The sequence below is a fragment of the Heterostelium album genome, assembly GCF_000004825.1.
Source record: "Heterostelium album PN500 unplaced genomic scaffold PPL_scaffold1, whole genome shotgun sequence".
NCBI classification, from domain to species: domain Eukaryota; phylum Evosea; class Eumycetozoa; order Acytosteliales; family Acytosteliaceae; genus Heterostelium; species Heterostelium album.
In genome coordinates, this window is record NW_008805063.1 from 550458 (window position 1) to 567240 (window position 16783).

Here is a 16783-nt window from a genome sequence, read left to right on the forward strand (position 1 = left end):
TGGTTCATTCGGTTTGGTTAGAGTCAAGATTGGTAACTTTAATGAAATAAAGAAATAACAATAGCTTATTATTTAAAGACAAACAAACTATTATAGCAAACATTTAGTTAAAAATGAATAATATATACAAATGTTGTTTATTAATTTGAATGATTAATTGTTATGTTATTAATTAATTAATATTCATCGTCATCATAATCATTATCATATTGTTGTTGACTAAGTAAACTATGAGAAAGAGAGGTAGCTGGTCTTTCTTCTTCTTCCTCTTCTTCATCGGGTTCGTCTTCTGCTGCTGCTGTTGAAAGTCTCGATCTCTTGCCGGCTCCTGGTGTAGAGCCAACACCGCTTGGTGAAAGAATCTCCTGCTTGACATTTTCTCCTGTATGAATCAAATTCTTGAATAGATTCATAATACGCTCTTGCTTTGCTTTGTTTCTAATCGATTCCTGTAATGCTTCCTCCGAAGAAGTGGCACTCTTCTTTGTTTTCTTTCTTCTAACTGGCACACCGGCTGCTTCTGCCTCTGCTATTTCCTTTTCTCTTTGTGCTTGTTTAACAATCCATTCTTTATTCATTTCCGACCAAATTACATCTTTTGCATAAATCTATTATTATTGGTTTTTTTTTTTTATTAAAATAGTTGGTCGGTTAGCTAATCAGGTTTGTTTTTAGTTAATTGGTTCTTTTGAATACACATACAGTTTCTTTATCATCTTCAATATAAGTGTCAAGTTCTTCATCAGAGAGATCATCCAAGGTGGCAGTTGGCTCGAAAACACTTGGATCAACTTCATCGTTGATTCTTGGATATTCAACGATTTTGGTTGTAAGTGGTGGTAATGGTGCACTAAAATCCAATCTTGATTTCAAAGAAAAAGCCAATGTCGATGGTACTATATATTATATAATTAATAAGTAATTAATAAATGATTTTGAAGTCCACCAGACTCACTCTGTTTTAAAAAGATTTACTTACAAAGCTCTAACTCATCTTTTGTCCGACACTTTTGATCCATCAAAATCTCATTGATTTCATCCTCTGTTTTTTGATCTTCTTCTTTTTCTTTATCGATTTGTTCTTGTTTAGCTTTTTCTGCTTTTGTTTTTCTCTTCTTTTTCGCTGGTGTTTCACTTGCTGCTTCTGTTTTCACTTTACTTTCACCTTCCTCTGTTTTCTTTTCGCCATCTTCTATTTTCTTTTCACCATCTTCTGCTTTCTTTTCACTTTCTTCTGATTTCTCCTCTTCCTCTTCTTCATCCTTTTCTTCTGATTTACCTCCAATCTCTTTCAATTCCTTCACTAGTTTTTCTCTCTTGAGTTTCAATAGTTCCTCTTTTCTCGCTTGTTTAGCATCTTTTTCTCTGTTCCTTGTGAATGAAGGTGGATCGCATTCACCTTCGATCTCTACCGCTTCAAATTCAGAGATACGCATCATCGAAGCCGGAGTCTGCTTGAATTCATCAAGTCTTTTAGTGAGTGTAGTCTCACCAATCTTGACGATCTGTATGATTTCGCGAACTGTTCTAGTGAATCCATGCATCTTTGCTGCAATAAAGAGACTCGCACCACAAATACCAGAGGGACGTCTACCTGTTGCCATCCAATCACGCTTCATTCTCGCCACCAACTTGAGTGCAGTCGCAGCAACCTCTTGTGTCTTCTCTTCAAATTCCAAACTATTTGCAAATCTGTGAATGAACAAACTGGGATCCACCAAAGGTAGTTGCAAACACAACATCTTTGAAAAAGCAATAAAAGTCTGTGCCAAAACAAATACATTAACTTGAATAGCTTCTGAGAAATCAATTAACATATCTATAAATTTGTGATAATATTATGTTCAATTAGAATGTAAGTAGGTAAGTGTATGTTAATATTAATGTTGTTATTGTTTTGTTATTGTAGTAGTAACAATACATACGTGGAGTTGATTCTCTACGACAAACAATGTATAGACAGGTAGCAGCAACATTCTGAGTTCTACGACCTTTTGTAAAGTTGTGTTCGATAGCAAGTTGATACATTCTCAATGCCATATCTATATGATGTTGTTTTAGATTGACCTGTGATGCAATCATATGAAGACGACGACGAGCATTCTCAATGGAAAGCTCTCTAGAGTCTCTACCTAGATTACGATACGATCGAGATCCTCCACCACTCTTACTAACGAACGTACCCATAACACCAGAGCTATCACTGAATTGAATTTCAGAGACAATATTTGCTGAATCAATTACCTTTCGAAAAGCAAGTAAAGTTTGTTAGTGAGTATTATAATAATCATTCTATTCTATATGTTTTTTGATCTATTCCTCTTCTAACTAGTCTAGTGATAGAAAAGTGACAATGAATAATAGATGTACAATAATCTGTTCATTTTGTTTTAACATACTTTACCACATGCTACACAAACAGTAGATCCATCATTTGATGAATCAAAAGAAGTACCGCCACAATCAGGGCATACTTTCTTTGACATATTGTTATGCTCTTAGTTTAAACTATCTTTAAAGGTTGAAATAATATATAAATTAAAAATAGTAATATTTGGGTATATTAATTTTTAAAAAAAAAAATTGAAAAAAATGCGCATTTTTTGTAAAAGGTGTCTAAATTTATTATCTTATGTTATTGTAATCAATGAGTAATTTTAGATTACCAAAGACAGATATCCAATGTGATGTACAATTCATATTCGAACAAAGGGAAGATGGTTTTTTTTTTTTTTTGTTGATTTGTTTTTTAATTTTTTGATTTGTTCTTTACTGTGGTTTCTTTGTAATCTTTCCAATCGATTCTTTGTTCAAAATAAGAATATCTTTGATTTCTAAAAAAAATTGAACCAATCTTACCCAACGAAAGTTTTTTAAAGAAAATTTGATATATGATCATTGTGAAAACTAACCATTGGCTTATTTTTAAGATATAATTTAATTAATAATGAATAATAAGATATTTAATCATGTTTTTAATAATTCAGTATTGAGAGTTTATATATTCCAACAAGTTAGATCAATACATATCGATTTTTTAAGAGAAAGGAGTTTGAAATGGAATGAAGTTGAATGTAAACCATATCTATTGGCTGGTTACAACTATTTCCAATTGTTAAAAGAATATTATAAACGAACAAAAGAGAATAATAAAAAGTGGTATCATAAATTGATTGCTTACCCTTTGGAATCAGATAGAACAATCTATCATACATTGAAAACAGCAGTTCGATATGATAGATTAGAGATAATAAAGTATTTCATGGATCAATACAAATTGTATGATTTCATAGAGAAATTGATGAACGAATCTGTTATCAATGGAAAATCAAAGATATTTCATTATTTAGATCAACTTTTAATATCGATTGGCAGGATTCATTCGTACGTGTCGAACATGGTTAGTGCACCTCTAGGTAAAAACATAGAATTGTTACAATGGTTGACTGAAAAGATATCGAAACACAATATTGAAGATAATACAACTATATATCCTAAAACGATGATATTGGATGCAATAGCAAATGCAGTTATCGTTGGTCGTATCGACATGATAGAATATCTCATGGCTAAATGTAACTTCACCACTATACCAGATAAGATTCGACCTTTTATTCTAGAAAATGGTATAATGAGTGGTAGCATTGAAATGGTTGAATGGATTTTAGCACATGGTGTCTGTTATAGACCGTTGGTCTTCATAAACTATATAGAGTTTTCAGCTAAATATGGACATCTTAACTTGGTTCAGTATTTCGAGAGTAACAATATCAGTCACTTTACAAGTAAAACGATTGAAAATGCAGTGAGATCAAATAATTTGCAACTGGTTGAGTGGTTACATCGCAATCATGGTGAATTATTTACAACTTTGGCAATGGATCTATCGGCAAAGATGGGTATCTCATTTGTGAAATGGTTTCACTCGAATCGAACTGAAGGATGTACTATTCAATCGATGATAAATGCCTCATTCAACCATGATTTAGAAACAGTTAAATGGTTACGTGAGAACAGGTCAGATTCCTATAACTGCAGAATACTCAACCAAATTATCGTCAATTCAAATCGATCATCCTATGAGATCTTACAATATCTTTACGATCAAAATCTATACGTAAAATTTGATATTAATCAACAAAAGTTAGAAGACATCTGTTACAAGTGCGCGAGTAAAGATCGTTGCGAAGATATTCTTAATTTTATGATAGATCATCAAAATCAATTATTCTCTGCATTAGATTTGAAAAAAGCATTTAGAAAAGTAGACAAAAGATTGGGATTATATTAATTTATAAAGATATCATTAAATTTTTTAAATAAAGTGTTTACTTCTTTTTTTTTTTTTTTTTTTGATATTAAAACTCACAACAACTTAGTTTTTCTTTGAAATTGTATTTGGAAAAAACAGAAATTTTTAATAAATAATCTTTTTCTAAAAAAAAGATGAACACAAAATCATTGTTTTAATTTTTTTCTATCCATTTAGTACATATAATGTCAAACGAAATAACAACTACAACACTATTCTTTCAGTGTATAAGGAATAGCTATGTTAGGAGTACAATCATTGGCTTGATATCCGAAGTGCACAGACTACTGGGTAAGCGAGCGAAAAAGTATTGTGAATTGACTGACAGGTGGCTCTGTGATAATGGTTACATTGAGTTGATGATTTCGATGCTGAGAAACCAGGGCATTGTTAAATTCAATAGGAATTCCTTGCAGTCGTTCTGCTTCAAGAATAAGAAGCTCTCGAATCTCCTCCAACTGATCGAACTTTCACCGGAAACATTCGCAACTAATCGAATCAGTTTGATGGATTGTTGCTCTGTCTCTGGCTCACTGGAGGTCATCAAATACATTCAAGAGCAAATGGATCAACAGAAAACAATGCCAACGCCACCGGTAGAACCCTCTATCAAATGGGGATTGCCAAGTCGGATTTGCTTCGATGTCGCCGCTGGCAGTGGAAATCTCGAGTTGGTGAAATACCTACTGGAGAAACAGAACCAACTCTACTCGTATCCCGATGCGGTTTTGCGTGCCATATCGTTGGGTCACACAGAAATTGTAAAGTATTTGCGTGAGAATACTGAAGTGGAGTGCAGTCCTGACAGCCACATCGAAGCAGCCATTGCAAGTGGCAACTACGAGACTTTCCTGTTTCTTGCGGAAACCGGCGACTATATGCTCTACAAAGAAACAATGGACTGCGCCATTCGCCACTCCAACGAAAAGGTAGTTGAATATCTCTATTACAATCACTTTGAGAGTGCAACGGTCAATGAGTACACCTTTGAGAATGCTTGTCTCGTTGGCTACATGCCGGTAATCCGATTCCTCTATGAATCTTACACGCTGTCGCCGGATCACCCATACATCGACGCGCTCTGCAAGAAACCATCACTGGAGGTTCTGGAATATCTCGATTCCATAGAATTCAATCAAGGCACAACACGAGATTCCTTTATCAATGTCATTAGCCATGGCAGAGTGGAAATGGTGAGATGGATGCTTAAGAATCACCGGGAGTTCAATGATGAATCGATGCTAAGAGATACCGTTGACAATCCGGTGATATTCGAAATTCTGCTCGCCGACCTGGAGCAGCGTGACGACATTACATTGGATCACACTCATCTCATGAATCACTCGATCAAATGCGATGCATTCGGCACCACTATGTTACTGTCGACTCGATTCCAACTACCGATTCGGCCACTCATTGAAACACTCTTGGAGAGTAGTGAAATCTCATTGAGAGGTATTTTCATGTTTTTCCGAAACGCCAATGATATCGATGGCAAACCAATCATTAATACTGAGCGATTCCTCGAACAGATCTCACGACTATGATTCGATCCTCTCGTTGGTACAAAGATATGAAGAAATAAATAAATTAAAATAACTTTTTTTTTTTTTCATTAATACAAGCCTTAATTTTTTTGTTTTGTTTTGTTTTTTTTTTTTTTTTTTTTGATCAATTTCACCAGATTTGGATATGAAATACCACACACCACTAAGTTGTTTGTTCTAAATTTGACAGATTTATAATTATTTTATTTATTTATTCTATTTTAGATAATCTGCAAATATATTATATTTAAAGAAGATATGAATTATGATGACGATGAAGAAGGTGAAATATCAATAAATGATATAGAAAAGGAAAAAGAACTTGAAAGAGAAAGAATAAGAGATGAAGAATATAATAATAATGATATGTTAGATGAAGACAATAATAATAGCAATAGTAGTATTGTTTATTCAAATAATAGTTTAGACTATATAGATGGTTCTATATTCGATAAAGAGATACATGTTGACGATCATAAGAAAATCAGATTACTAAACAATGAGATATTAGAGTTGAAAATACGATTACAACAACTCGAGCAATCGTTAAAACGTAATAAACTATCGGACTATCAACAATTACCTTTGTTTGCTTTGAATGCATCATTATTAGATGAGTAAGTTTTTGTAATAAAGATATATATATTTATCAATGTTTGATAACTACTACCTAATAGATTTAATAGACGAAACTAACCTATTTCTTTTTAATATATTACAAAGTAAAAAGAGAGATGAACTAGAGAAATATATATTTCAATATTATAAGATGTATGGTGCTGTCACCAACAACCATAAATATCATAATAGAAACATGGTTTATCATTACAGTCAGAATTTCTTTGTACAACGTGATGGCATTCCAGAGTTGGCGACAATGAAAACATCGATACCATACAACTTTGAGAAGATACCATCTTATACCTGTGATAAACAAAATCTACAAGAGAATTTAGAAAATGAAAAGTATGCAAAGATCTTACCATACTATCATATCATATTAGATTATCATATCAAAAAGTTATTAGAATCTAACAACTTTCTTCTTACTTTGTAGGAGTGATAAAAAGAAATTTGAAGGTACATGCTTTAATTGTTCACAAGGAGGTCATTCCTTAGCAGACTGTCCATTTGTAAGTAGTAATTAACTAGAGTTAGTTAACTAGAATAAGACCAGATTGATATTAATATACTGATTATTTATAAATCATTTAGTATAAAGATTTTAGAAGAATTAATCGTAATCGTAGAGAATTTTTTGATAGTAAACCTGTTATGTATGTATTAATCAATTGCAGATATCTTTATAATCTTTATTGTTATTAATACTCAATTAATTATAATATTATATAGGAATCGTTATTATGTATCAGAGAAAGGTGATACAGAACAACAACTTAATAATAGCAGTAACAATAGTGTAAATAGTAAAAATGATAATAAACAAGATAAAAATGAAGACTATGATCCAAGTTCAACAGCAACAACAACAACAGCAACAATAACAAAACAAACAAATGTCGCAACAGATACAGTTGAAGATGAAGAAGGTGTAATAGATATGGATGATAGTGATAATAATAATAATGATAACAATGATAATAATGAGAGTAATAGTAGTAGTAGTGGAAGTAAAGAAAAGAGTGTATCTACATTTGATATAATTAAAAAGAATACATCTTCAAAGAGCAATGTTTCAGATGGTACAACTCAAGACAAACGAATAGAGGAGAACAACGATTTCATAAAGTTACCGGATGCCGATGATGATGAACCGTATGATATTAACAACTATGATTCAATGTATAATGGAGGTGGTGGTGGTGGTGGTCAACAAGAGAATATCCTATTGAATCAACAACATCAACAGAAAGTAGCACAATCCATACAGACATTCATTAATGCACATCAACAGAGAAACAATCAATATCAACAACATCAGCAGCAACATCAACAACAGCAATATTATCAGCAATATGCTAATTATTATGCTCAGATACAACAGCAACAACAACAGCAACAGTATTATCAAAAATCACCATATTATTATCCGCCACCAATGTATCATCAACAGCCGCAACAGCAACAACTCCCTCAATATCATAATATATATCCGTATGCAAGTGGAATGGACCAATACAATGGTGCCTATCATCAAAATAATAATCAATATCAACAACAAACATCTTCATCATCGACGTCAGATGCAGTAGATATGGAAGTTGCAGAAGATGGTCAACTTCATTAAAGTTAATGTTAACATTCTTTCTACATGAAAGATTTATTATTACTATTATTTAAACACTAATTAATAATCAGTAGTGATTACTAATTGACTATTATTATTATTCGTAAAATGATCGATCGCTATGATTAATATTATAATTATAATTGATTTTAGTTTTTCGTTGGTTGTTTGGTAAGTTAGTTTGAGGGTGTTGTTTGGTTGTTTAATTGATTATTTTGATTGACTAATTGACTGATTGATTATCTGTAAGGAATCATCGCATCATCGTCATCATCAATCATCATCAATATAACAATATCGATTCTAATGTCAATGTTATATTTTCACTATAATCAAATCTAAAAATATATTAATTTCAAGAGATTGTTAGTAACTTTCTTGATCTTAGATTAAGATTAAGATTGATTGTTGGCTTAAGATCATACCCATAAATAAAGTTTTCGCCATAGTAGATGACGTCATAGTCGGGGATCACCAATTGGTTCGACTCCTCAACAAAAGTAGCATTATAAACATTGGTTAATTCAATCGGTCTTGAATCATCAGTCGATAAACTGAATACCACTGCTTTGATTGTGTTTTTAAGATTGTTTACAATAGTTCCATCAAAGATACCGTCGTTTGCTGAATAATAAAAGTCTACCTTTCCATTAATATAACCTGTGAAAAATGAATACACAAATTATGTTAATAACAATCAATCAATCAAATAATTTATTAATATATATATGTATAATTTACTTACCTGTTGGTATACAAGAAGAAGATTCTTCAATTGATAAACAAAAGTATCCATTCTTGCAATATCCACATGGATTTAAATTATTGCTACCACTGTTATCATTATGATCTCTATTATTATTGTTTTCGTTGTCGTTGTTATTATTATCATTGTCAATTTTCGAATAATAAAGTTTATTATTTAATCTATCGTAGTGTGGTTGAAGTCTATGTTGAACTTGTATTGGTTGTGAAAAGGTGAGGGAGATCGACAAGGAAATCACTGCCAACATGAAAAACAGTGATGCCGTTTTGATGCGAAGGAAATAAACAAATGATGCCGCTGACATTTCAATGTGTGTGTGTGAACTCTTCAAACTACTAATACAATAAAAAGTTGCAACCTTTTTGCTATTTTCTAACTTTTGATGATATAATTGATGATCTGTAATAAAATTCAAAAGAGAAGTTTTTTTTATTTTTTTTTGTCGAAATTATCGAAAAAGCAAAAGAACTTTACTTGGTTTGTTCGCAGATGAGCAAAAAAAAAGAATTTTTTTTTTTTTTTTTAGTATTGTGTAGTGGAATCATGGGCAAAAGCTTCAGAATACTTTCTATCGAATGCCAATCAAATTATTTACATTTCTTTTTTTTTTTGGTGTCATCTTGAAGATCTTTAGCTCTTTAAAGACTAAAACAATAATAAAATACTTGGGATTTTTTGGAGATTCTTCTGGTTAGCTAGTTATTTGGTGATTGTATTGACAAATATCATAAAATGAATTCTAATATTGACAAAGAATTGGGATCTTAATGAAATAGTTTAGATCAATCTCTTGTTAAAGATACATTTATAAATAATAAATGCATTAAATATCAAATTTGGTGCTTGTTCTGAATTCAATTATGATGAGTAAGTGGCATACAAATACAAGATTGATAGTAAATAGGTTTTTTAAATCAATTATCGTTGAAAGTACATATAGTCACTATTAATTAATTCAACTTCAAAACTCTTTGTGTATTTCCAGTTAATTAATTTTGAAAAGACTTTATAATATTTATTGTTCGTTTCACATTATGTGAAGTGTTTGTAGGTGTCTCTTCTACAAAAGAAGAATGGAACTTATTAAAATAAAAAATACAAAATTTAATTTAGTTTATAATTAAAAATTTACAAACAAGAATCGTACACAACACAGGGCTTGTAGCTCAGATGGTAGAGCGCTCGCTTAGCATGCGAGAGGTAAAGGGATCGATACCCTTCTAGTCCATAAAATATTTAAAATTACTAATCCTAGATGCGCGCAGTTTGTTATTTTACCAGTTGGCAATCTCAAACATGATCTGAGAGAGCGTTGGGAATTCTATGCAGATCTATCACCTCGCCATATCTCAATCTATGCTACACTCTGTGGTACCAATTGGCAGTTCATCTCAAACATCTGGACAACATGATCAGATCTGCTCAACCATAACACTGGTCGACGACTGTTTAAAAATCTGCATGTGGAATGTTAAAGGTGCTGCGCTTTCCACCTCTGCAGCTGATCTCAAGTCTCACCTAGATCGTTTCGCTGATGACTATGTAGTTATTACTGAACTCAACATCAGTGAAAGCGATTCCGTTTCCTCACTTTACCCAAACAAAATCGTTCTCTGCTCCAGCGGTATGGGTACAGGTGTAGCAATCGTCAAACTCAAAGGCGGCGACCTAGATTACAAAGTAATCTATTCAAATCCAGGAGATCGTATTCTCTTTGTTACAATCAACTACTCACTACTCATTCAATGTTCTTGGAATCTATGCTCCTGTAGACCGTAAGCGGAGAAATGGATTCTCTAGACAACTCTCTTGTCGCCGCCCACCCATAAAGGATACAATAAACAAGATTCTACTGTATACCTATGCAGTAACGATCAAATACATGCTATATCTATTCATTTTCCTCAAAGACTAAGACCAAGAATGAGTAGAAACTAAGGTTGGAGGTCGATCGCGCCCTACAAAATATCATTGATTTTAACATTTAATTCCAAAGATTAAATAAATGATATATATATTGATCTTTTTATATATTGAAACAAGATTTCTTATTTGTAGATTAAAAAATTATTAATTTAATAATTTAAAATTAATTTTTAAAAATAATTAAATTTGAAAAAGTTCGAGTACAAAAAAGGAAAAAAAAATTCAAATAATGGCTATCCTTTAAGAATGACTCTCATTTTATTTAACTTGACATATTTGGTTAAAAAATTAAATTTTAAATTAAAATTTTATTTAATTGAAATCGTTAATGATATATTTTTTAAAATAGATAATAACATATTCAAAAGTCTAAATTTTACACAATGAATAACTTAATATCTCTAGCAGACACAATGTTGGCTGCTGATGATCTGATCTCAAATAACAATAATGAGATGAGAAATAGTGGAACACAACCAATAGTTATTAATAGGTTGCCTGCTAATAATATGCAAATTACACCAACCAATTTGATCCAAAATCCACTACACCAATTACAGTCTCTCCCAACGATGGTCTAATGTTTCTTATTTATCTTGGACGAAACCTTCTCTGAACTGAAGCAACAGTTATCTAAATTAAATCAGGAAATTAAAGAATTAGAATCAAATAATAATATATTCATTTATAAAGATAGATATTACCAAATAGACTTACTCTACACATTCGATTTGAAATGTTGGCTCACGGTAATGGGTCTTGGCGATCTATTTCATTGGAACTCGACATTCAGGTGTCCTACTTGCTTAGGTACTGGTTCATCTGGAAAAGTGGATCCTGACACTCAAGAGAAGATCGACCATTCTACAATTGGGAATGTTGCTGGATTCTTTGAGCCACGTACTAGAGAGCTTATGAGGAAGGAAGGACAGAGAGTCAATAATAAGCTAGAAAAGTCAAAAGCTAAAAACCCAAAGGTCGAAATGAGGAGCTTCTCTGGTATGGCTGTAGTGGAGTCTTGACATTGATCCAACTAAAGTTCCACCAGACACGTTACACATGATCATGTCCATTGTTAAGACTGTTTTTAAACCGATACTACTGCTATGTGACACCAATGAAACCTTACGAAAAGACATCGAAGACTTCCTCAAGTGTACGGCTAAACTGACATTGATAACGGTCTCACCAGGTACACTCTTGCATGGACAGCCTTATACATTCTATGACCGATTCAAACAGTCAGCTGTTAACTATATGGAATATATAAATATCTTGATTGATATTCTTATTAAGACCTTGTCGAATCATTCTGTATATAATAATGATAAGTTAGAATTGGTAAGATGTTTAGTTTATTAAAAAAAAAAAAACAATTAAAACTAATGTAATTAATCAAAGCAATTTACAACAAATAGTTACAAGATTAAAATAAACAAGCCACAACAACAAGAACAACAACAACATGAACAACAACAAGAGCAACAAGAACAACTACAAGAGCAACAAGAACAACAAAAACAGCATCTATCAACCTCATTTCCACCACCAATAGTAAGAGATGTCAGAGAATCCAAAAGAAGAAAGATGTTTGATGATAGAATAGAAGAACTAAGACAAATGATACAGCAACAATCATCAACATTAATGCAACAAAATGTAGATGCTTTACAAAGAGTGCTTGAAGAACAAGAAAAACAACAACAACTATCAGAAGCAAAAAAAAATAACAAAAGATCTAACATATCAACTAATTGAACGATCTATCAACATGTTTTTCATCAACAACGAGGAAGATAGTGGTAACGTTAATGAAAGTGATCATACTGCACTGAGACGTCAATGGGAAGAGTTGAGAAAGATAGAGAAAGATAGACAGCGAAATCAACATTTCAATATGTCCAATTTTGATTTAAATAGTTTATTTGGAATAGAGTCAATTGAAGTTGCTCCAACAGATTTCAACTGTAAACCAAAGTTTCTTTTAAATCAAAGAGTATCTGTATTGTATGGTGTTGACGAAGATATAGATTGTGCTTATTATTATTCTTGGTGGGATGGTCACATTATAGATTATAATAAGAAAGATAATACATATAGAGTTGCATTCAAAGAGTAAGTAAAAATACAAACAACAAAATATGTTTTATAACTAATCTAATGTTTAATAAATTTAGTGAAGTAATTGCTAACTACAGTTACAACACTAATAACTACAGTTAGCAATTACAACACTAAGTTATTACAGTGTTGATTATATTACAAGACAAAGTGCAACAGAAAGTATTTCGAATGATAGAATGGTAGAAGGTAGATATGTATTGTATACTTACAAAGCTGATAAAACCCATGTTTTCTGTGCTGTTATAAACTCTATAATAACTAAGAAAAACAAAAAAACTCTAACAATTAGACTATTAAAAACTAATGAAATAATTGAAAATGTTAATCCTGATGCTTGTTATGAGTTCTTTATCGAAAATCATCAAGTCAAAGCATTTTTTCCTTGATTTTCATTAAAAATAAAAAAAAATAAAAATATATTACAAAATTAATTAAATTTTATTTATTTCGATTTTTCACTGACAAACTAACTTCCAAATATAGAATAATTTGTTTTTACATGACTTTCACCCACTTTCACCCACGATATATTAGGAATGTGAATGCAAATGATATTTTAGAGGGTTGAAGATCATGATATGAGGAGATGCTGATTGAACAACGAATTTATTCTGTACACATTGGTTGGCTGAGGGTGGCCTGTGAGAGATGACGTTGAGGCAACTCATCAGCGAAGGTTTGGATGAAATAAAGTTGATATATACATTCGATAACTGATCGAGACTGTCAAGAATGAGAACCGGGAGAGGTGGTTCAAATCTACTGGATGTTCAATGTGTGACAAACACTCTTGTCAAATATAATGAGGTTGTTGAACTCTGGTCGTTGTTGTTCCAAAGAAGACCACGTGATGTATATGAAATAGGATTTCAATCCCTCGCTGACGAGACGCATTTCACTTCCATCGATTTGAGCAACACAAGTCTTTCCAGTGATCGATTCAGTGATGGAGGCAATGTTTTTGACATCGGTTGTGTTGAATGATTGAGCCATTGGACTTGAGGTTTCGTAAGCTTGGATTGTAGAGAGGGAGGTTTGAATGAAGAAGATCGAGTTGGTTGTGGGATTGTAGATGATGAAGTCCCAAGAAGGAAAGTTGCCAGCAGATGGGATGTAGAGAGTGTTCATACCATAGTGACGAGGGACCTCGAGTTTGTGATCTCTCTTTTTGATATACACTGTTCTTCCAATCAAAGGTAAAGGAATGTCAATGGGTGCGAACTTTGGTTGTTCTGTCTTCTTTGATCTCCCTTTCTTTGGCTTCTGTGGAGAGCTGACAAGATGGAATCCACGAATAGGCTCTGAGAACGATCGAATCTTGAATGCTCTCTCGACCAATGTTTGGAATTGAGAACCAAGAGCGGTGTCACCCAATGAAGCCATTGTAGGGAATCCACGGAACATCCAATAGCTGTTGTGGAGCGCAAGAAATGCTCCTCTACAGATTGAGTGGTAGACATTGTCTCTGCTGTCAAAGAAGACAAGGCCAGTGTCACAGAGAGTTGAAGGGGCAGTTAGAATGTCCATTTTGTCAACTCGAGAGAAGAAGACATCCAAGAATCGATAATAATCTTCTCTTCTGTCGTGATCTGAGTCTGTTATATACTTGTTGATTTCGTCTGTGTACAACTTCTTGCGAGAATCAAGGAAACTCTCTGGTGTGGAGAATATGTACATCTGATCATGCATTTCCTGTATCTCTCGTGGAATACGTCCAGTGATTTCCGCAAGCCTATCTATTGCATCTTGATCATCTCTCCAATCCTCTCGAATGTGAAGGCCACTCTTCTCATCCTCGATGACTTGTTTGAATGAGGCTTCACTGAAAGGAAGAACTCTGTGAATCCAGCTTGACATTCCAGAGGGGAGGTTGTGTTCGAACTTTGAATGAGCAGATCCAGAAACAACGAGAATGGTGCGAGCACCAGAGCATGGTCCAGCTTCAATGGTGAATGCCTTGCCAAACGAAGAGTTCTCGACTCCATCTTTCCAAAGGTGTTGATGTTCGTCCAAGCAGTACATGACAGGGTGCTCGACATATGATTGGAGCTGATTCATCAGTTCATCTGACACCAAGAATGCTTGAGATACATCATCTATTCCTACTACAGCAAGGTCGAGAAGAGTTGGAGCTTTCCATCTATTGTCAGCACATCGAATGGTTGATACTTTGAGTGCATTGAACGCAATAAATCTTTTGAGGAAATAGGCTGCCATCTGATTATTGTCTTGTAATCTCGACATCTGCTGAGTCAGTGGCTGAGAGAATTGTTAGTTGATGATCACTTAATTTAAGAACATATACATACGATATAGAAGAGGATGGCATTGTTCATATATGCAACACAGGTGAGGAGGTAGGATTCAAATGTCTTGCCAACACCATTGGAACCGGAGAGGATGATGCCACTCTGTTGGTTAGCATTCTTGACATTGACCTTGCCAACGTTGACCATATTGTAGAATTTCTCGACCAAATCATATCTCTCTCGGGTCAAAAGGTATGACTTGATCTTGTCTCCGAGCAACTTCATTGGAAGCTTCTCGTCTGTTCCACCAATGTTCGGCAACTCGATGAATTGTCCAACCTTCCTCTTCAGTTGCTCAAGATTGCGAAGATAGTCCCACTTTGGATCATGACGATCGGGGAGATTAGGGTCCTGCAGTTTGGTGGCATCTTGGGCTGATTGGAATGAGTGAATGAATTTGTTGACATTGCTTATACATACTCTTTGCAAAGATCTTGAGGTTGTTGATGGCCAAGAGAAGTTCCGTTGCTGCACCACCAGTGAGTCGGTATGGACGATCAAGGAGCTTCTGCTCGGTCAAAGTCAGGAGAGTTGGGCCGTTGACTCTCTGCTGTTTGAGAGTCTGCACGTCGTCACTTGTGAAGATAGCGGGTGAGATGCCTGACGCCCATTTGGCGACTTCATCGACAGACCACTTCTGGATATCCTCTATTGTTGGCAGCGGCCTCGTGTCTGACTTCAGCTCTGGCAAGGATGATGACAACGACAAAGAGTTGATGTCAGGGAGTTTGTTGTCTCCTGAAGTGGAACAAAAGGAGCGATATTGGATATGGGCTGGTCGGTGACGAAGCAGGTTGTTGATGGATTGATGCTGATTGCATACGAGGCTACGAGAGAGAACAGAGGTACATCCCCTCAAAGACCTTGAAGAGATGATACGCTGTACTATTGCTCGAGATAACATTGTTGCTATATGTACAGGATGAATGAAGTGAAAGTGAAATGAAAAGAGTTAGTTGATGACTACATGTTGTGTACAGTGAAGCAAAATAAATAAAATAAAACAAATTCATCCCTTTTCCAATGAAGAAAATTAAATTTAAATAAAAATTATAATATCTTTTTTAAAAAATTAATATTGACTATTCTATTATTTATTTATTTTAATGATAAAAATTTTTTTTAATCATTCATTAAAGATATCTTTCTTATAAATATAAGATCAGCATCCGTAACTTTATTAACAGGTTCGCTCTCTGTTGATAGATAATCTCTTGAAACACTGGGCATCTTTGAATAGTTATCCAGTGATCAATCAAAAAATTAGTTTTGTTTGAACCTCAATCACTAAGAGATTTTAAAGTCCAAAGTTGTTATCACCCATTAGATATAGTCTGTTGGAATTGTGACATTAGGCATATTCTAATTCTAATAATAATTAGTTAAAATGGAGAATTTAACTGAACAAGATACAGTACAATTTCTAATAAGAGGCGGTTTGGGGGTGGCAGATGCTGAGACTTTGGCGAAAACCAAACCAAACACATGAGTCAATAATACAGACATTGATTGACCAAATTGTTCGAAGTTCACATATTGATGGTAGATGGA

At 33.5% G+C, this 16783-nt stretch overlaps 8 protein-coding genes and 1 non-coding gene across 9 annotated transcripts; 5 read left to right on the forward strand and 4 right to left on the reverse strand.

Annotated features, from left to right (window-relative positions):
- Positions 1 to 176: 176 nt before the first annotated feature.
- On the reverse strand, positions 177 to 2486 carry brf1 (transcription factor TFIIIB complex subunit; the record flags this gene model as incomplete). The annotated part of the gene is made up of 5 exons (XM_020571335.1): positions 177 to 608; positions 703 to 896; positions 980 to 1692; positions 1922 to 2244; positions 2400 to 2486. The coding sequence occupies 5 exons, from the start codon at positions 2484 to 2486 to the stop codon at positions 177 to 179; spliced, it is 1749 nt and encodes a 582-aa protein (XP_020438609.1).
- A 161-nt stretch (positions 2487 to 2647) lies between these two features.
- Positions 2648 to 4291, forward strand: PPL_00299 (uncharacterized protein; the record flags this gene model as incomplete). Its single annotated transcript, XM_020571336.1, has 2 exons — positions 2648 to 2720; positions 2988 to 4291. 2 exons carry the CDS (start codon positions 2648 to 2650, stop codon positions 4289 to 4291), a joined length of 1377 nt encoding a protein of 458 aa, XP_020438610.1.
- Positions 4292 to 4818: 527 nt separating this feature from the next.
- On the forward strand, positions 4819 to 8107 carry PPL_00300 (ankyrin repeat domain-containing protein; the record flags this gene model as incomplete). Its single annotated transcript, XM_020571337.1, has 6 exons — positions 4819 to 5767; positions 6113 to 6476; positions 6583 to 6879; positions 6917 to 6992; positions 7075 to 7136; positions 7213 to 8107. 6 exons carry the CDS (start codon positions 4819 to 4821, stop codon positions 8105 to 8107), a joined length of 2643 nt encoding a protein of 880 aa, XP_020438611.1.
- Positions 8108 to 8462: 355 nt separating this feature from the next.
- Positions 8463 to 9177, reverse strand: PPL_00301 (uncharacterized protein; the record flags this gene model as incomplete). Its single annotated transcript, XM_020571338.1, has 2 exons — positions 8463 to 8731; positions 8853 to 9177. 2 exons carry the CDS (start codon positions 9175 to 9177, stop codon positions 8463 to 8465), a joined length of 594 nt encoding a protein of 197 aa, XP_020438612.1.
- An 851-nt stretch (positions 9178 to 10028) lies between these two features.
- Positions 10029 to 10101, forward strand: PPL_00302. Its single transcript has one exon. It is a non-coding gene; the product is annotated as a tRNA-Ala (tRNA).
- Positions 10102 to 10334: 233 nt separating this feature from the next.
- On the forward strand, positions 10335 to 10788 carry PPL_00303 (uncharacterized protein; the record flags this gene model as incomplete). Its single annotated transcript, XM_020571339.1, is given in 2 exon segments — positions 10335 to 10553; positions 10573 to 10788. The coding sequence occupies 2 exon segments, from the start codon at positions 10335 to 10337 to the stop codon at positions 10786 to 10788; spliced, it is 435 nt and encodes a 144-aa protein (XP_020438613.1).
- Positions 10789 to 11182: 394 nt separating this feature from the next.
- Positions 11183 to 13309, forward strand: PPL_00304 (uncharacterized protein; the record flags this gene model as incomplete). Its single annotated transcript, XM_020571340.1, has 6 exons — positions 11183 to 11281; positions 11447 to 11798; positions 11935 to 12140; positions 12240 to 12515; positions 12592 to 12914; positions 13048 to 13309. The coding sequence occupies 6 exons, from the start codon at positions 11183 to 11185 to the stop codon at positions 13307 to 13309; spliced, it is 1518 nt and encodes a 505-aa protein (XP_020438614.1).
- Positions 13310 to 13453: 144 nt separating this feature from the next.
- Positions 13454 to 15140, reverse strand: PPL_00305 (uncharacterized protein; the record flags this gene model as incomplete). Its single annotated transcript, XM_020571341.1, has 2 exons — positions 13454 to 13646; positions 13687 to 15140. 2 exons carry the CDS (start codon positions 15138 to 15140, stop codon positions 13454 to 13456), a joined length of 1647 nt encoding a protein of 548 aa, XP_020438615.1.
- A 74-nt stretch (positions 15141 to 15214) lies between these two features.
- On the reverse strand, positions 15215 to 16738 carry PPL_00306 (uncharacterized protein; the record flags this gene model as incomplete). The annotated part of the gene is made up of 3 exons (XM_020571342.1): positions 15215 to 15606; positions 15653 to 15869; positions 16646 to 16738. 3 exons carry the CDS (start codon positions 16736 to 16738, stop codon positions 15215 to 15217), a joined length of 702 nt encoding a protein of 233 aa, XP_020438616.1.
- Between the last annotated feature and the right edge of the window lie 45 nt (positions 16739 to 16783).